General features: G+C 55.5%; 1 protein-coding gene across 4 annotated transcripts; it reads right to left on the reverse strand.

Moving 5' to 3' along the window:
- Positions 1-10: 10 nt before the first annotated feature.
- On the reverse strand, positions 11-19,682 carry PGAM5 (PGAM family member 5, mitochondrial serine/threonine protein phosphatase). 4 transcript variants are annotated; one of them, XR_012518308.1, is made up of 7 exons: positions 19,460-19,682; positions 8,267-8,445; positions 5,762-5,887; positions 5,570-5,658; positions 5,300-5,433; positions 3,634-4,013; positions 11-2,765 (listed from the first exon to the last, which is right to left on the reverse strand). XR_012518308.1 is itself a non-coding variant. In XM_039471590.2 (6 exons), exons 1-6 carry the CDS (start codon positions 19,648-19,650, stop codon positions 3,863-3,865), a joined length of 867 nt encoding a protein of 288 aa, XP_039327524.1. In that variant the 5' UTR covers positions 19,651-19,682; the 3' UTR covers positions 2,767-3,862. The 4 variants fall into 4 exon arrangements, 2 of the variants coding, with proteins under 2 accessions (XP_039327524.1, XP_039327523.1); XR_005580015.2 differs by lacking the exon at positions 11-2,765 and adding an exon at positions 2,767-3,150; XM_039471590.2 differs by lacking the exon at positions 11-2,765 and having other exon boundaries at positions 2,767-4,013; positions 5,300-5,430.
- Between the last annotated feature and the right edge of the window lie 457 nt (positions 19,683-20,139).

Consider the following 20,139-nt stretch of genomic DNA (forward strand, 5'->3'; position numbering starts at 1 on the left):
CTCCGTTTGTTTGTGGGAGGTGATTCTGGTCCCAGGAAAGGCATTCTCGTGTGTCCCAGGGGGTTTATGTCCCTTATGAAACACTTAAAGAAGTGAATTAATGAATTACTTCTAAACCACACGGTAATAATTCTAAGCTTTCAGAAGGATCTGTCTCACCTGCACCCACCCGGGCACACTGCACTATCTTGGTTATGTGGCGTGTCAGCCTGGGCGCCCTCACATGTACTTGCTGTTTTTAGACCCCTTTCCTGACTAGCTCAGTTGTGAAAGACTTTCTGGCATCAGTTAAAGGAGCAGAGATGTTACCGTGGCTCTTGGCAGTGGGAACCTTTGTGGCGTTAACAGTTGGTACGATGGCTTTGGTTTGAAAATGTGATGCCCGGCACCCTGCTTGAGTGGGTCAGGTGGTGGCAGCTGTGAGGGAGATGCCTGTTGAGTCTGATGCTCATTTCTAGGGTAAAAGCAGCTATGGTGCCTCGTGCCAGCCGTGTGAGTGCCAGCCACGCCACGGCAGGGACCACAGCCAGATCTTCCTGAGTCATCTGCATGTTTCCATAAGCAGCGCTTTCTCAGGGGCGGAACCCTCGCCGAGGCCAGGCTGTGTGCACGTGCAGGGCCCGGGTGTCTGCTTGGCGTGGTTGGAAACACCGTGACCACTCTAGCTGCTGATTGCCCCGCTAGTGCTCTTCTCAGCTGTCTTGAGAAAAGATTGTGGATGAACATCAGCAGGAGCAGGACAGTCCCTGGCAGCTGGCTGCCATCTGGTGGCATGCCGTTCCCGCCGGTCTCAATCAGGCTTCTGGTGTGCAGTTTTCACTCTGGCCAGACTGAGGGTTGTTACCAACCCTGGAGAGGTCTTCAGTCATCTGTCCCAGACTAGGGGACAGTTTCCATCATTGGCATCCCTGGGCCCGTGACTGGCCCAGTCCAGACGCCCTCAGCCCTCCCCTCCTGTAGGCGTTCACAACACACAACACGCACACTCACGTGCCGAGATCCCTGGGGGCTGCCCTAACATCCGTCAGCTCCCCACTCCCTGGTCTCCCCACCTGTGTCTGCCCTGAGTCCAGCATTCAGAAATTAGACCCCACCATCTACTGGTCAAGCCAGAAGCCATCCTCACTTTGCTGAATCTACGTCTGTCCCAAATGCAGAAGACTGAAAAGGCCGTTGATGGAAGGATCACATGGAACAGCAGGTATTTGGGAATGGAAAAGCCCGCAGGTGCAGTGGCTTATATGCTTGGGAGGCTGAGGCGGACAGATCACTTGAGGCCAGGAGCTTGAGACCCGCCTGGCCAACGTAGCGAGACCCCATCTCTACTAAAAATACAAAGATCAGCCAGGTGCAGTGACGCACAGCTGTAGAACAAGCTGCTTGGGAGGCTGAGGCATGAGGATCGCTTTAGCCTCAAAAGCGGAGGTTGTAGTGACCTGAGATTGTGGCACTGTGCTCCCACCTGGGTGACGGAGCTAGACTATGTCTCAAAAAAGTGTGCTGGGAATTTACACTAGAAAAAGAAACTGAAAATTATTTCAAGTTTCATATTCAAGAAACTCAGGTAATCATCTGTGGCCATACTACCCTGAACGCTCCCAATCTCTCTGATTTTGGCAGATAAGCCGCAGGGTAGGGCCGGCCTGGTTGGGGCGTGGATTGGAGGCTGCCTGGGAATACCAAGGGCTGTAGACTCGGAAAAAAAAAAAAGAAAAAGAAAAATACAGGTTATTATCGCTCTGTGCTCTTAAAAAATAAACATCGGTTAATCCTTGAGAAGCTTTTCAAAATCTGAAAGCCCATTTCACATCCTTGACCTCAAATCTGACTTAAGCAGCAGCATCAGGTTTTCTTTCCTTCTGGGTTTTTTTTTGCAGACGCATTTCACGACTTCTGGGTCGCTGGTTTCTTGTCGTCCACTCACAACTGCTCACGTGCTCCCTCCCGCCCCGCTTTTGACCAGGTAGTCCGTCTAGATCTTCACGCGAGTCGGTCACAGCTGTGACGTGAGTGGCCGTGGGGTGGGCGGGGATGGCGGCCGGCTGTGCGTGGTCTTCCACATGGTGAGGAGCTTTGCTGCCCAGCCCCCACCTCCAAGCTTCCCACTGTACAGAGGAGCCGCCGCCCTCAGCAGAACGAAGGCTCTGCCCTGCAGCGCGGCCCCATCCCTGCAGGCCCGGTGCTGGGGCTGTGGCGTGCGGGCACGTGTGTGCAGCCAGTCCCTTCCTCACCAGCCTCGCCCCCATCGGAGGTCAAACGTGAGTGTGCCTGGCATCTCTGAAGTTGGCGCGGGCCTGGCTTATCAGACTGTTTCTAGACAGCTGTGTACGGCTGCTGCGGCTGTCATGTCCACAGCCACTGGTCAGGGATCCGGAGAGGGCCCAGGCCGCTGGCGGAAGTCGTGAGCAGCCAGTTGGTGTGACGGAGGCAGGACGTGGTGCAAAGGGTTCCTTATCTGAGATGGAGTCTCGCTCTGTCACCCAGGCTGGAGTGCAGTGGCGAGATCTCACTGCAACCGCCGCCTCTCGGGTTCAAGCAATTCTCCTGCCTCAGCCTCCTAAGTAGCTGGGACTACAGGCTCCCACCACTATGCCCGGCTAGTTTCTGCATTTTTAGTAGAGACAGGGTTTCACCATGTTGGTCAGGCTGGTCTCAAACTCCCGACCTTGTGATCTGCCTGCCTCGGCCTCCTGTAGTGCTGGGATTGTAGGAGTGAGCCACCGCACCTGGCCAGTTTCCCATTGTTAACACAGTCGAAAGTAGTCCTTTTAAAAAAACAGTAAAATTTTATTATGTAATAATTTCCAAAGTGGACAGAGAAATAGATCAAATATCCCAATTGTAGTGATTACGGAAAATACAACCACTTTATAGAAATTGTACAGCTTTTCCTGAATTAACAATACCTGGGATACATACACACGTTTAAATATTTTAATCCTTAAGCTAAGACTGAGCTGTCAATTTGGAATATTTTACTGAGTAAGGATGACCCCCTGCTGGGCCGTCTCCAGCGCGTCACCTCAACCTTGAGAGCAGCATGAAGGTCAAAGGCCAGGCCTGTCCAGAGTCACTTGTGTAGCTGGCTAGTCCTTCAGGAAGCTGTCCATTTGGAGAACCTGTTTTTCCTGTCTCCCTCGGCTGCCCAGGCTGGAGTGCAATGACACAGTCACAGCTCACTGCAGCCTCCAACTCCCGGGCCCAGACACCTCAGCCTCCCATCACTGGGACTAAGAGGGCCACCACCGCGCCCGGCTCCCTTCTGTGCTGTCTGTTAGTAGACGTGGGGTCTTACTGCTGCCTGTCCAGGCTGGTCTTGAACTCCTGGGTTCAAGCGATCCTCCCACCTTGGCCTCCCAAGCAGCTGGGAATACAGGTGGGCACCACTGTGCCCAGCCAGAAAAGCTTTAATTGACAAACATTTAAGGAGCGTTTTAAGAAATTAAGAGGATGTATGAAGTGTGGTGAGCTGTGAACGGAACCTCAGTGCCCCACCCGTGTGCCTCAGTTGCCTGTGCCTGTGCAGCGGGGCATGGACCCTCAGCAAGGGTGGGCTGTGGCTGCCAACATGGCGGTCTGGGCCAGGCCTCAAGTCCCCTGAACAGGCCTGACTTCTGTACGAGGGGCTCTCACCTGAAACCCCGTGCTGTGCTGCTGGGTCACGGCCAGGTGTCAAACCTTGCAGAGAAGTCAGGCCGTCTGATCCGAACTCGCCCCTCTCCAGCCCGGCCAGGGTCAGTCCCCAGGTGCTGCGTCGTGGGTTTCTACTTTCTGCCGGCCTCCTCGGGAACAAGACGTGACCGTGGTGCGGCCGGTGCGGGGAGGGCAGAGGGAAGGAGAGGCCGGGGCCGGGTGGGCGCCCTCAGGACCGGGTGATCTTGTCGGGGGGCATGAACCCTGTGTCCCCGAGGGTCCTGAGTGCAACTCGGCCGTTGGGTCGGATGACTAGGTGGGTGATGCTGCCGTTGTTGAGGGAGAGCCGGAGCCAGCCTTCGGGAGGGAACTGCAGCGCTCTGAGGAGGGGAGAAAGCACACTGGAGCCTGGCCGGGCCGGGTCGGGGGCTCTGGCCTATGGACGGGGGCTGAGCCCCTCAGTAAGAAGTCTCAGGGCGGCCTCAGGGCTAGGGTACGCGTTCGCTTCTCAGGGAAGAGCTGGGTGGTATCCACATCAGTCGCACTGTGACACCTGGGGACCTGCCCTCCTCAGGACAAGGGCCCAACCCCAACTCAAGATTCACACCAATCAGAAAAGTGCTAACTTCTTACAAAGAAACAATTTAATTTCTGCCTTTTCCATATTAAAAAAGCAGGGGGCAGCCAATCAGTGCAGCAGGTCCCTTTCTGGGAAATGGAAGGACGGTCATGTGAGTGACAGCCCGTGGCATCTTCAGGCACATCTTAGGCACAGTCCTCATTTGCGGAAACGCTGTGCTGGCATCCCCGCCTCCAGCTGCCCACCACCCTCTGCCACAGTGGACGGCGAGGCCACCGTCACACTGCTGCCCTGTGGTGCTGGCGGCCGTGGGCGGACAGCACACTGACCCCCTGTCCACGTGCACCTGCCCGGCCCTCATGTATCCACACAGGTCAGCTCCGCTCCCCTGCCCTGGCTATTTCTGTGCATTTTCAGCACCTGTCACCTTGGGGTGACGGTGTCATGGGACACCCAAGGTGCTGTTAGCAGCAGAGAAACCACCCATGTGGCCACACACACACGAAGCAGCAGATGACCCACAGCACACAGATGCTCACTTCACACAGCAGCCTGAATCCACATCATCCGGAGGCTCCAAGCCCCACGGAAAAGCGCTCTCAATCCAACTCCCAACCTCCTTGAGTTCCTGGGTGCTCCTGCCTGCCAGCCCCAGCCATGGTGAAAGGCCACGGGGACAGGCGGGCAGAAACCAGGGCCCAGCCTCAAGCGGCATCACCGACCGGTGCCGTCCCGCCCCCACCGCAGGACCCGCCACACCCGAGGGGCCCTCGCTGTGGAGCCCACACACACGGAGGCACGTGGACTTCCCATGTGTCTGCTCCAAGTGCGGGACCGTGGAGCGCACTGGCCGGACGCGCACCGGCACCCTCCGGGTCTGCACGAGCCCTGCCCAGACGCACGCCCATGAGACACTGCAGGTAACAGGCGCCTGCTGCGTGAGGGACCCGGACGCCCGTGGGCTGCAAGGGCCCCACCAGGGTGGCATCGGCCGCAGAGGGGGGGAGGCTCGCGCGGCTTCTCGGTCCTTCCTCCCGAGTCTGAACTCACTTGAGGCCACACCCAGCCCGGCCGGCAGCTGCCCACCTGCACACGATGTAGCGGATGACGTTGGCGTGGCAAATGAAGATCTCGTAGCTGTCCTCCTCCTGCCTGGCGTCCGCCCGGTGGATGTAGTTCCGGAAGGCGGCCTCGATCCGGGCTCCGTCTTCGTAATACTGCTGGGGGCAGAGCGGGGGACCGTCAGCGTGGGATACAGGGCAAGGCGGGGATCGGGGGCAGCGCGCGACAGCCAGGCCCGTGGCGGACGCTGAGCCCCGCAGAGCCGCGCGGCCGGGGAGGCGGGGAGGGTTTTACCACAGCTTCCGGCTTCCAGTGGGACACGGGCGGGTCCGGCTCGATGGGGGCACCTTCCCGCAGCAGGTCTGTGCTGACTTTGCAGACGCCTGGGGAGAGGCACGGGAGGCCCTGAGTGCGGCGACGCCACGCCCGGCCCCGCCGGAGGAGCTGCCCCCGCTGCAGGCACAGAGGCCCCGCGCCGGCGCTCACCTGGCAGGTGCCGGCTGATGATGTCGGTGGTCTCTACGGCGCGCGTCATAGAGGAATGGACGATTTTATTAAACTTCAAGCCCAGGCTTGCGAGGCGGAGCCCGGTGAGTTCAGCCTGCTCCCGACCTGGAGGGCAAAACGCGCCTGAGGGGGCCGCACAGCCGCACACCCTCCTCCTGCCCTCCCGGGGCCTGGGCCTGAGCAGCCGGCACTCGGCACGAGCAACAAGATGGTCCAGTTGTCTTCACCTCCGTACAGGAAAAGACACGCATCTGATCCCAGCAGCGGCAGCCCAAAGCCGGAGCCCCGGCGGCCCGCCAGCCACGCAACACTCAGAGGCCCGCACGGCGGGACCTGAGCCCCCGCGCTGCTCCTGACGCCTTTTCTCTGGTGAACTCTGGCACCCAGGTGGAGACGCCCCCAGGAAGGCTGGGTCCACTCGGTGCAGCCACACCTGCGTCCCCCTCACCGCCCATTTTCCACAAGCAGCCAGGACAGCTCTTGGAGCTGCGGAAGACGTCCGCTGGAGGACAGGCCTGTACATGTGCCGTTCTAATTCTTCACAAGTGCCTGACGGACTCTACCCCATTCAGAACCTGAAGACTCCACCTCAGCCCAGCCTGCGTTTCCCTTCGCAGGCATTTACCCTACAGCTCCGCCCACGGACACAGGACAAAGGCGGAAGGCCCTCCTGGCGCTGTCTGCCAGGATCTGCCCGTGGGCACAGGCGGGATGCCTTCGCTGAGCCGCCCGCTCGGCAGGGTGTTAAGAGGCAGGTGCCAGACAGCAGGCCCGTGAGTGCAGAAGAGACGGTCTTCGGCAGCAGATCCAGGCGAGCAGCGGAGGGCACGGGCCGTGCTGCTTCCAATGCCTCACGCGGGCACAAAGCCCCTGCTGGGATTTGCACTCAGTTTGGTCTCATGCAGACAAGATCTAACGTTTGCTAAAAGGTAAGGACATTTTTTTTTTGGAGACAGTCTCTCACTCTGTCGCCCAGGCTGGAGTGCAGTGGTGTAATCTCGGCTCACTGCACCCTCCCCATCCTGGGTTCAAGCGATTCTCCTGCCCCAGCCTCCCGAGTAGCTGGGACTACAGGCATGCATCACCACGCCTGGCTAATTTTTTGTATTTTCAGTAGAGAAGGGGTTTCATCATGTTGGTCAGCCTGGTCTCGAACACTTTACCTCATGATCCACCATGCCTGGCCTGACATTGCTGGAGTGCAGTGGTGTGATCTCGGCTCACTGCAACCTCCACCTCTCAGGTTCAAGTGATTCTCCTGCCTGTGCCTCCCGAGTAGCTGGGACTACAGGTGTGAGCCATCACACCTGGCTAATTTTTGTACTTTTAGTAGAGATGAGATTTCACCATGTTGGCCACGCTGGTCTCAAACTCCTGACCTCAGGTGATCTGCCTGCCTCGGCCTCCCAAAGTGCTGGGATTACAGGTGTGAACCCCCACACCCAGCCAAAGTAAGGACATTTTTAAAAGCTTGTCTTCTCGGCCAGGCACGGTGGCTCAAGCCTGTAATCCCAGCACTTTGGGAGGCCGAGGCGGGTGGATCACGAGGTCGAGAGATCGAGACCATCCTGGTCAACATGGTGAAACCCCGTCTCTACTAAAAATACAAAAAATTAGCTGGGCATGGTGGCGCGTGCCTGTAATCCCAGCTACTCAGGAGGCTGAGGCAGGAGAATTGCCTGAACCCAGGAGGCGGAGGTTGCGGTGAGCCGAGACCGCGCCATTGCACTCCAGCCTGGGTAACAAGAGCGAAACTCCGTCTCAAAAAAAAAAAAAAAAAAAAAAAAAAAAAAAAAAGCTTGTCTTCTGTCCAAGTGCAGCTGACAGTCACTGGTAATGACGTTTGATTCAGGGGTGATGGACTCAGACATAGGCTCCAGGAGGCCCCATGCCCCAAGCACTTTTAAAAAAGCTGACTGGCGGTCTCTGGAGACCTGTGTCCAGTCACATAACCAAGGGGGATCCACGGAGGATCTGACCACTCCCCCCAAAACCAAGGGGGATCCACGGAGGATCTGACCACCCCCCCCCACATAACCAAGGGGGATCCACGGAGGATCTAACCACCCCCCCCCACATAACCAAGGGGGATCCACGGAGGATCTAACACCCCCCCCACATAACCAAGGGGGATCCACGGAGGATCTGACCACCCCCCCACATAACCAAGGGGGATCCACGGAGGATCTGACCCCCCCCACATAACCAAGGGGGATCCACGGAGGATCTGACCCCCCCCACATAACCAAGGGGGATCCACGGAGGATCTGACCACCCCAACATAACCAAGGGGGATCCACGGAGGATCCGAGCCCCCCACATAACCAAGGGGGATCCAAGGAGGATCTGACCACCCCCCACATAACCAAGGGGGGTCCACGGAGGATCTGACCACCCCCCACATAACCAAGGGGGCGTCCACGGAGGATCTGAACCCCCCACATAACCAAGGGACTGTAGATGATCTGATTCCCCCCCACATACCCAGCGGGGTCAGAGTGCGGTCCTTCTCCTGGGAGCCATCCACGTGGTACTGGGAGTGCCTGATGAGGAATATGTGCCGCGTGGCCTTGGCTTTGTAGTGGTCCAGCCTGGACGCCAACTCTTCTTCCCCAGATTCCACGTTCCTCTTCCGCAGGTTGATCAGAGACAGCGGTTCTCGCCTAATGTTGAAAGACAAGATTCATCCTTATGACCTCTGTTCCCAAATCACTTCTGAGTTTCTCTGACAAGATGTTATTTCCAAATTCTCAGACGACTTGGAAGAGCCTGGAGCGAAGACACGGCTCTGGCAGAGCCCCAGGAAGGTGTCTCGAGGACACCCCCACTCCCCACAAAGCTGGTTCCCGCCTGTTCTGAGTGAAACGCTGAAGAACAAAACACACAAGCCCTGTGCACCTTCTCCTTTAACAAAGCGAGGGAGGCCGTGAACAGCAGGAGGAGACGGACCACCCAGAACGCGACGCCAGGTACAGAGAACGCCAGGCCAGGAAAGAGGACAGCTGGCGGAAAGTGTCCATGGGGCCAGGATGGTCTCCCTGACCGTGATGCATCAGCACAACCTGGAACTGTGATGCCCAACAGCAGCCACCAGCTACGCGGTTGTTTCAGTTCAAAATAAGCAAAATTAAATAAAATTAAAACACCATGTCCTCAATCATACTAAGCACATTTTAGACACTCAGGGCTGAGTGCGGAGGCTCACGTCTGTATTCCCAACAGTTTGGGAGGCTCTGGCGGGTGGATCGCTTGAGGTCAGGAGTTTGAGACCATCCTGGCCAACATGTTAAAACCCCGTCTCTACTAAAAATAGAAAAATGAGCCAAGCGTGGTGGCACGCGCCTGTAATCCCAGCTACTCAGGAGGCTGAGGCAGGAGAATCCCTTGAACCCAGGAGGCAAAGGTTGCAGTGAGCCGTGATTGTGCCACTGCACTCCAGCCTGGGCAAGAGAGTGAGACTCTGTCTCCACAAAATATAAAATAAACGCTCAGCAGCCACATGGGGTAGTGAGCATCGAATCAGACAGTAAGAAGGAAACATTCCCATTATGAAGTCCTATTCCAGAGCTGCTGGAATCTGAAAGAGCTGATCAGTTGGGGGCCAGGGATCCCCAACTCATGGCTCACACCTGTAATCCTAGCACTTTGGGAGGCGAAGGTGGGTGCACAGCTTGGGCCCAGGAGTTCAAGACCAGCCTGGGCAAGATAGGAAGACCCCGTCCCTACAAAAGCAGAAAAACTAGGCAGGCGAGGTGGCCTGCAGCTGTAGTCCCAGCTACTCAGGCTGAGGTGGGGGATCGCTTGAGCCGGGAAGGGAGCCATGACCTCAGCACCGCCTGCACTGTGCTCCATCCTAGGAACAGAGCAAGACCCTGTCTCAACAACCAAAAATGGTCAGTGGCACAGGTCACTGAGGCAACGGCCGAAAAGGAAGCTTTGGAAGGACACAGTGGTCACTCAAGGGCTCTGTCCCGGCCCTGCCGGCCTGTCATGAACCAGGCCCAGACTCACACTGGCAGGTATGGGGGAGTCAGGCTGAGCCAGAGAAAATATATGGGAGCTGTAGGCACTGAGACAGGAAGCCGTGCACTACATGAGGCTCCGGAACTTTCCAGCGTGGGAAAGTCAGCCGCAAGAGGAAGCGTGTCTTCCAGCACCTTGCTGTAGCTGTTCGTGCCTTCCGTCGGTCCGAGACCTTCCCCAGCCCACAAAGCCCAGATCACTTCTCCCCAGACATGGCAAGCAAATACGGCACCTGCTTCAGTGAGAAAAGGCTGGGCTCCACTCCCGGTTCTACTGCAAGTTATTTATGTATTTATTTTTGAGACAGGGTCTTGCTCTGTCACCCAGGCTGCAGTGCAGCGCTGTGATCTCGGCCCACTACAGCCTCCACCTCCGAAGTACCTGGGATTACAGGTGACTGCCATCATGCCTGGCTAGTTTTTGTATTTTTAGTAGGGATGGGGTTTTGCCGTGTTCATCAGCCTGGTTTTGAATTCCTGACCTCAAGTGATCTGCCTGCCTGGCCCACTTCAAGTCCTTTTTTTTATTTTTGAGACAGAGTCTCGTTCTGTCACCAGGCTGAGTGCAGTGGCGGGATCTCTGCTCACTGCAACCTCCATCTCCCAGGTTCAAGTGATTCTTCTGCTTCAGCCTCCCGGGTAGCTGGGACTACAGGAGTGCGCCACCACGCCCAGTTAATTTTTGTATTTTTAGTAGAGACAGGGTTTCACCATGTTGGCCAAAATGGCCTTAATCTCTTGACCTTGTGATTCCCCTGCCTTGGCCTCCCCCTTACAGGCGTGAGGCACCGCACCTGGCCTCAAGTCCTTTAACCTCAGAGTGAATCTGTTTCCTTAAAAAGGCCTAAGAAATTCAGAATACTGTATTGATTTTTTTAAAAAAAACACAGCTCCAGGCATGGTGGCTAATGCCTATAATCCCAGCACTTTGGGAGAAGGAGGTGGGCAGATCACAAGGTCAGGAGTTTGAGACCAGCCTGGCCAATATGGTCAAACCCTAGCCAGGCATGGTGGTAGGCGCCTGTAGTCCCAGCTACTCAGAAGGCTGAGGCAGGGGAATCGCTTGAACCCAGGACGCGGAGGCTGCAGTGAGCAGAGACTGTGCCACTGCACTCCAGCCTGAGCGAGACTTGGTCTGGGCGGGGGGGGGGGGAGGGAGGAGAAGAGGGGAGGGGAGGGGGGGGGAGGGACAGGGGGAGAGGGAGGAGAAGGAGGAGTAGTGAGAGCCCTTCTTCGAAGTACCTGACCAGGATGTCTTAAAACAGTTGTGATCATAAAAACAAGTCTGAGAAATTGTGACAGCCAAAATGTGCCTAAGGGCTGGGTGTGGTGGCTCGCACCTGTAATCACGGCACTTTGGGAGGCTGAGGTTAGCAGATCACGTGGTCAGGAGTTCCAGAACAGCCTAACATGGTGGAACCCCATCTTACTAAAAACACAAAAATTAGCTGAGCATGGTGGTGCGTGCCTGTAATCCCAGCTACTCAGGAGGCTGAGGCAGGAGAATCCCTTGAACCCTGGAGGTGAAGGGTTCACCTGCCACTACACTCCAGCCTGCGTGACAGAGAGACTCCATCTCAAAAGAAAGAAAGAAATGCCTAAGGAAGCATGAAAACTACTTGTTACAAGGGTCCTGGAACAGAGAACATGGTAAGAGCTGAGGGACTCTCCGTGAAGCATTGGCTCATTAGCTGTGATATTTATACTGAAGAGGGAGACCCAGGCATCTCAGATGGCTTCCGCTTTTCATTCCTGAGACTAAACTGAGACCCTTTTCATATGGTAAGCTATAAACCTAAGATTCTTCCACGCGTAACTCTCAAGCATAAGCCTATATGAAGACGGAACCTTCCTTTGTTCAGGGAGCTTGGCTGTTAGGCAGCGATGCCACCGGCTCCTGGCCCCATAAACCCTCCTTCCTCCTGTATTCGGTGTCCCAGAGATCCGTTTCCCGCGGCTCCTGCTACATTTTGGTGCGTTGGCCAGGAAGCGAGTCTCGGATAGCAGACGGCGAGAAAAAGTCTCTTAGGTGGTTTGCCTTGACCTGCGGAGCATCCCTGCAGGGGGGACTCCTGCTCGCTGGGGTGACGCATCCTGAGAGCGCTCCTGGGCAGGTATTTGGCCGGTGGAAAAGCCTCGCCTGGCCCTGCAGACCGGATCCACCCAGTGGCTGAACACCGAAGAGGAACGAACAGTTGGGGAAGTCTTGACCACTGAATTTGCTAAGATTGAACTGGGGAAAGTAGCCCACCCCATTTTGGATGGAAGCGTGGCCTGATCACCCACGGGTGCCAGATCGGCACGTTGGAAGAGCATTCGGATGTGTGTCTGTGTGCAGATGTGTGTCTGTGTGCGGATGTGTATCTGTGTGCGGATGTGTCCGACCAGACTCATCAGTCGTAAAAGGTATCGGGCCCACTAGGAAGGGCCTCACGTGTTGAGCAATTTGTAAGAATTAGAGACAGCCACCTAAGGCTGAGTGAAGCAGCCTCTGGACATTGTGAAAGGATTGAAGCGAATGTAAATCGGAGAGTGCCGTGTGCTGCACCTCGCTAGGTGGGAACTGCTGTGGGCGAACTAATACTCTCCTAAGTGTGGGAACTGTTTCTTTGAAGTGTTAACATGGCTCACTCCCATAGCAAGCCCACCCCTTTAGAAACCATGCTGAAAAATTTCAAGAAGGAATTTAGTGAGAATTATAAAGTAACTATGACACCAGAGAAATTAAGGGTTTTATGTAGGGAAGATTGGCCAGCACTTAGGGTGGGGGGGCCCCCAGAGGGGACCCTAGACAGGCCCCTTGTCTCCAAAGTAAGGCATGAGGTTACATACAGCAAGCTAGAACACCTCGATCAATTTCTACACATAGACTCGTGGTTGCAGTTAGTGTTAAACCCTCCGAAGTGGCAGAGAGCAGGCAGCGACTGTTTTAGTAGCCAAGGGACAGAAACCACCATCCCCCTCGCCGCCGGGAAACGCGGACTCCCACGTCCAGGCAAGTGCAGCGGCAGAAAACAGGCAGGATCTGCATGTAGGAATACTTCAGTTATTGGAAGTGGCCAACCAGGCGTTTGTGAACCAAGAGGCGATAAACCAGAGGGAAAATCATAGGGAAAGGGAGCGTCAGGCTCAATGGAAGGCTGACCTGATAGCTGCTGCTATGAGAGGAACGCCCCAAGAGTGTGGAAAAACGGGCGTTCCTGGAAAGCCCCCCAGTCTGCCCGCCTGCGCCTGCGATGCGATCAGTGTGCATTTTGTCAAGAAATAGGACATTGGAAAAAAATGCCCACAGTTAATGGGAGACCAGGGCGACCGACCCTAAGCACGAGGATCCAGATGAAAAGTGAAGGGGCTCTGTTCAATCTAATGGAAGGGCCACTGGACTAAAAGAGAGGGGGCCAGACACATATGCCCCCAAAGAGCCCACAGTCCGGAGGACAGCCCTGTAACCCCCCATAGAAAAAAAACAGAACCAGTGTTGTTCGCACTATTAAGGTGTTAGAGAACAGACTTTCTTGTACTTAATGGACTGCCCCTGTCCCCCTTCTCTGGCAAAATCTGTTGTGCAAATCGAGGGCCACTATCCCATTCAAAAAAGTGCCTCCCTGGAGCTAAAAATGCCTCAGGCAGGGGTCATCCAGGTTCTCACTGTCCCTTGGGAAGGAGGGTGGAGCCTTCCTAGCCAGAAGCGCTGAAAATGTATCTCCTGGGCCCGTGCAGGGCTTGCGTGGCTTTGCACCCAACTCATACACACATTTGGGACTACTGCCAGCAGAGGATAGTTGGTTCACTTAATCAGACTTAAAGAATACCTCCCTAGCACTGGACTGGCCTCGGAGGGTCAAAAACTATCTGCATTTCAATGGGAGAAACCCAGAAGCAGGTGTAACCACTCAATGCACCTGGACCCAGCTTCCCAGGGGTTCAGATGCTCTCTCATCATCCTTGGGGAGGCATCAGCCCGTGACCGCCCCCCAGAAGCTTCCTGCTTGCATGCTGCCCCCGTTTGCTGATAACCTTCTATTGGGACACCCCACGGCAGTCGGGTGCGCAAATGCCTTACTTTGGCACCTGGAGGACGGTGGGTATAAAGTGTCTATAAGGGGCCGGGCGCGGTGGCTCAAGCCTGTAATCCCAGCACTTTGGGAGGCCGAGGCGGGTGGATCACGAGGTCGAGAGATCGAGACCATCCTGGTCAACATGGTGAAACCCCGTCTCTACTAAAAATACAAAAAATTAGCTGGACATGGTGGCGCGTGCCTGTAATCCCAGCTACTCAGGAGGCTGAGGCAGGAGAATTGCCTGAACCCGGGAGGCGGAGGTTGCGGTGAGCCGAGATCGCGCCATTGCACTCCAGCCTGGGTAACAAGAGCGAAACTCCGTCTCAAAAAAAAAAAAAAAAAAAGTGTCTATAAGGAAAGCCCAGATTTGCCAAACAGCAAATGCAGTATCTGAGGCTTACCATCCAGAAGGGGGAACGCAGCCTAGAAGCAGAGAGGAAGCAAGCCGCTCGCAGAGTGACAGAACCCGAGACTAAAAGGCAGGCGAGAGAGCTCCCGGGAGTGGTGGGTTTTGTAAATTGCAGATTTCCAAACTTCGCAGTACTAGCCAAACCCCTCTATGATGTGACAAAGCGGGGAAACACGGAGCCCTTTGAATGGGGATCCCAGCAGCATCAGGCCTATCGGGAACTGGAAACAAAACTAATGTCAGCTCCAGCTTTGGGGTTGCCTGATTTCACAAAGCCCTTCGCATTATATGGGGCAGAACGAGAAAAAGTGGCGGCTGGGGTCCTAGTTCAAATAGCAGGACCCTGGCCCAGGCCTGTAGCTTACCTCTCCAAGCAGCTGGATGGAGTTTGCAAAGGATGGCCCCCATGCTTAAGGGCCCTGGCAGCACCTGCTCTGCTGGCACAAGAAGCAGATAAGCTAACTCTGGGACAGAACCTGAATATCAAGGCGCCTCACACAGTAGTGACTCTAATGAATACCAGAGGGCACCGCTGTTTATCAAATGTTAGGCTGATCAAATACCAAGGCCTGCTATGTGAAAATCCCCGCATCACCATTGAAGTCTGCAACACCTTAAACCCCGCCACTTTGCTCCCAGTGTCAGAGGGTCCTGTTGAACACAACTGTGTCGAGTCCTGACCACAGTCTATTCCACCAGGCCTGATCCTTGGGATCAGCCATGGACAGTAGCAGACTGGACGGGAGCAGCTTTGTCAATCCACGAGGGGACAGATGTGCAGGCTACACCGTGGTAACTCTGGACACTGTAAGCAAGGCCAAATCCCTGCCTCAGGGCACCTCAGCTCAGAAGGCTGCACTCATCATTTAACTCAAGCCCTAGAGCTGACTAAAGATAAGGTGGTAAACGTTTATGCCTTCCCGACTCTCCAAGTACCTGGAGCACTGTTCAAAAAGCGAGGCCTGTTAACTTCAGCAGGAAAAGAAATAAAGTATCAGCATGAAATTCTGCAGCTGCTAGACGCGGTCTGGAAGCCCTGGAGGGTGGTGGTCGTGCACTGCCAAGGACACCAGCGGGCCCACACCGCCGTGGCCCTGGGAAATTTCTGAGCTGCTGAGGCAGCATCTGCCCCCTACCGAACAGCAGTCACAGCCCCGCTGATTCCCCAGATCCCCGATCTAATACCTACTTACTCTAAGGAGGAAAGAGACTTTCTCCAGACAGAAGCGGGCAACTGATCAAAGAAGGATGGATCCAACGGCCAGATGGAAGAACAGCAGCTCCACAGCTGGGGGCCGCAGCTGTACAAGCCGCACACGAGACCACTCATTCAGGTCAAGAATCACTTGAAAAGATGCTGTGCCGGTAATTTTACATCTCACACTTAGCAGCCTTGACCAAAACTGTGGCACAGCGATGCATGACATGTCGGCAACACAACGTGAGGCAGGGCCCAACTATTCCTCCTGGAATTCAAGCTTATGGAGCAGCTCCGCTTGAAGATCTCCAGGCAGACTTTATTGAAATGTCCTCGTGTGGGGGGCATAAGTATTTGTTGGTCCTGGTGGGCACATACTCCGGATGGGACTCAAAGGGCCCATGAAGTAACCCGGGTGCTGCTTCGAGATCTTATCCCTAGGTTTGGACTGCCACTGCACATCGGAGCAGACAGCGGACCAGCATTTGTGGCAGATTTAGTCCCGAAAACAGCAACGGCCTTGGACATCACCTGGAAACTGCACACTGCCTACCGACCTCAGAGTTCGGAAAAGTGGACATCAAAAACAGCTTGTCAGGAAACAAGATTACAGTGGGTGCAGGCACTTCCCTTGGTGTTATTCAAAATTAGAGGCACCCCCTTTAGGAAAAACAGGATATTCCCCCTATGAAATCTTGTATCATAGGCCCCCTCCCCTACTCCAGGCACTCCTGGGAACTCCTCGGGAGTTGGGGGCAGATTGAGTTAGGATGTCAGTTACGAGCTCTAGGGAAAATTGTCCAGGATATTTCAATCTGCGTAAATGACAGATGTCCTGTAAGCCTATTCTCCCCGGTTCATCCTTTCTCACTAGGTAATCACGTGTGGATAAAGGACGGGAGCACAGCCCCTCTAAAGCCACAATGGAAGGGACCTCAGACCTGATCCTGACCAACCCCGCAGCCATGAAGGTAGAGGGAATCCCAGCCTGCATCCACCACAGCCGTGTCAAACAAGCAACAGCTGAGACTTAGAGCAAGGCCAGGACTGCAGAATCACCTTAAGAAGGACAACAAGCCTTGCTCCAGCCACATCCCGGAAGCTGGCTGCTCCACGCACGGCCGAAGCGTGGGGAGAGTCATCGTGGGACTTGTACAGTAGGAACATTAACTAATTTTGAAGAATGCCCTCAGTGTGTACACCAGGTAGGACGTAAAAGTTACTGCCATTCTTTTGCCCTGCAGTTCTTATAAATGCACGGGGACACAGAAGAGAACCTGTTTATACAATGGAACTCATTATAAGGTGTGTAATCCATGAGATGGACAGGTGGCTGTGTCATAGGCATCATTAAGCCCTCTTTCTTCCTATTATCTGTTAAGACAGGTGAGCTGTTAGGGCATTCAGTTCACTCCACTAGGGAGAAGAGAGACCTAAAACTAAGGAATTGGACAGATGATGAGTGGCCACCGGAGAGAATTATTGAGTACTATGGGCCGGCCACATGGGCTGAGGATGGCTCATGGGGATACCAGACCCCTATTTACATGCTCAACCAGATCATCCGGTTGCAGGCTGTTTTGGAAATACTAATGAAACGGGCAAAGCTCTGTCCCTCTTGGCCCGACAAGAAACTCAAATGAGAAACACAATCTATCAGAACCAACTGGCCCTAGATTATTTGCTAGCAGTCAAAGGAAGAGTCTTGAGAAAATTCAGTCTAACTAACTGCCGTCTGCACACAGATGACCAGGGGCAAGCAGTGCGGGATATTGACACATGACCAAACTGGCACACGTGCCTGTACAGATTTGGCACGGATTTGACCCTGAGTCCTTATTTGGAGGTTGGTCCTCATCCTCGGGAGGATTCAAAACCCTCATCATAAGTGTTCTAATGATAACAGGTGTTTGTTTACTGCTCCCTTGTCTACTCCCCTGTTCCTTCAGATGACTGGGGGCTTCATCACTACTGTAGTTAGCCAAAAAATGACATCACAAGTCTATTATATGAAACATTACCAGTCACTGTCTTCAGAAAATCTGGAAAGTGAGAATGAAAGTGAGACCTCTCACTAATATTATAAAGTGATGAGGGTCTCAAAGGGGGTGGTGAAAAGGGAGACCCAGCCATCTTAGATCAACTTCCCTTTTTCATTCCTGAAACTGTAAACTTCCCCTTTTCATTCCTAAGACTGTAAATCGAAGCCCTTTTCATATGTTAAGTTATAAACCTAAGGTTCTTCCCCTGTGTGACATCTAAAGTATAAGCCCATATAAAGACCGACCCTTCGTTTGTTAAGGGAGCTTGGCTGTTAGGCAACAATGCCACCTGGCTCCCTGCCGAATAAACTCCTTTCTCCTGTGTTTGGTGTCCCAGAGATCCGTTTCCTGCGGCCGCTCCTGCTACACAATACCATACTTAGTGTAAGACGCTAATAATAGAAGAAACTAGTTATGAAACACAGAGGGAGAGGCCGGGCGCTGTGGCTCACGCCTGTAATCCCAGCACTTGGGAGGCTGAGACAGGTGGATCACCTGAGGGCAGGAGTTCAAGACCAGTCTGGCCAACGTGGTGAAACCCTGTCTCTTAGAAAAAAAAAAAGAAAAAAAAAAACATACGCAAATAGAGAGAGAGTCTATTATCTTTGCAACTTTTCTGTAAATACAAAACTAAAGTTTACTTTAAAAAAACTAAAGGTTGGCCGGGCGCGGTGGCTCAAGCCTGTAATCCCAGCACTTTGGGAGGCCGAGGCGGGTGGATCACCAGGTCAACAGATGGAGACCATCCTGGTCAACATGGTGAAACCCCGTCTCTACTAAAAATACAAAAAACTAACTGGGCGTGGTGGCGCGTGCCTGTAATCCCAGCTACTCAGGAGGCTGAGGCAGGAGAATTGCTTCAGCCCAGGAGGCGGAGGTTGCGGTGAGCTGAGATTGCGCCATTGCACTCCAGCCTGGGTAACAAGAGTGAAACTCCGTCCCAAAAAAAAAAAAAAAAAAAAAAAAAAAAACAAGAAAAAAAAAAAAACTAACTAAAGGTTAGCAAAAGAAAAAATCTTTGAAGCACCTAACTACAACCATTGTAGTTTAATTCTGTGCCCCCTCTCAAAGTAGGAAGTATAATGAGTTAGCGCTGGACAAACCATCCCTGCCTCTAGAGCAGTCCTGGCCAACAGAAACAACGCCAGCAACATGTGAAATTATAAATCTTCCAACAGCAACATTAGCAAAGTAAACAGGTGAACTTTCATCACTTTTAACTCAGTATGCTAAAAATACTATCATTTCAACATGTAACCAACGTTAAAAACCCGCACTACTTTTGTTTTTCTTTCTCTGAGACAGGCTCTGCGGCTGAGGCTGGAGCGGAGTGGCGGGATCTCGGCTCACACGCTGCAGCCTGGGACTCCCGGACTCGGGGGACCTCCCACCTCAGCCTCCCGAGGCGCGTGCCACCTCGCGCGGCTGTTTTGTAGAGACGGGATCTCACTATGTGGCCCCGGCTGGTTTCAAATTCCTGGGTTCACGATCCTCCGGCCTCGGCCTCCCAAAAGCTGGGATTCCAGGCGTCAGCTCCCCACCCGCGCACCGGCCTTGCTGTGGTTGTGAAATTCACTAAGCCTTGCTTCAGGAATCCCACGAGCCACGTTCCAAACGCGCAGTAACCACACGAGGCTCCAGGGCGCGCCCCCGGAAAGGAGCCTGGAGGCGGCCGGGCTTCCACGCAGCCTCGCTCCGGCGCCGGCACCCCGGGTGGACTCGCGGGAGGAGACGCGGGAGGACGCGGCGCAGCCGCCCCCACAGCCGGCCGGGAGGGCCCGCCGCCCCCAGAGCCCTCGGCGCAGAGCGCCCCCATGGCGGCCCCAGCCTCGGCCGGATCCCGACCCCGACCGCAACCCCATCCCCGGCCCGACCGACCTGATCCGAACGGTGACGCCAGCCGCGAACCCCACCCCGGCCCGGCCCCGAGCAGCCCAGCACGCACCTGTCCCAGTTGGGGTCCCAGACGCCGGGGCTGGGCCGCGCGCCCCCCGCCCAGGCCGGGGGCTCGGCCGCACGCGGCTCCGCGTCCCCGCCCGCACGCGGCTTCCCCACCGCCACGGCCGAGAAGAGCACGGCGGCCGAGCCCCCGGCCAGCCCGCACGCCGCCAGCTGCAGCGCCTGCCGGAACGCCATGCTGCCAGCTCCCGCGCAGGCGCACGGCCCCGACGGCGCGGCGCGAGGGACACGCTGCCCCGAGCGACCGCTTCCGGCCGGCGCGGGCGGAAGTCCCTCCTCCCGGGGCGCGGCCGCCTTCCGGGAAAGGGGCGTGTCCGCTGAGCCGCGCCCCGGGCGGGTCACCTGCGCTCGCGGGCGTTCGGGGCGCAGGTGCGGACCGGGAGGGCGGTGCGGGGCTTTCCAGAAGGTTCCGCCCCGGAAGTGCCTGCCCAGGCCGGAGGCGGGGTGCCGGGGAGGAGCACGGCGCCCGGATTCAGGGGCTGGGAGTCCGCGCAGGCGGCGGAAACGAAGCACAGGTTTTGGTCGGCGGCGCCTGCGCCTGCGGCTCCGGGGCGCGAAACGCTCGGGTTCTGCCGCGTGTCCCGGCGCGGCGCCGCCCCCGCCCGCGGGACTGTCCCTCTGCGGCCGGCGCTTCGCTCGGCAGCGTCGTCGGAGAGACCGGGTTCG

The sequence above is a fragment of the Saimiri boliviensis genome, chromosome 7, assembly GCF_048565385.1.
Source record: "Saimiri boliviensis isolate mSaiBol1 chromosome 7, mSaiBol1.pri, whole genome shotgun sequence".
Taxonomy (NCBI): domain Eukaryota; kingdom Metazoa; phylum Chordata; class Mammalia; order Primates; family Cebidae; genus Saimiri; species Saimiri boliviensis.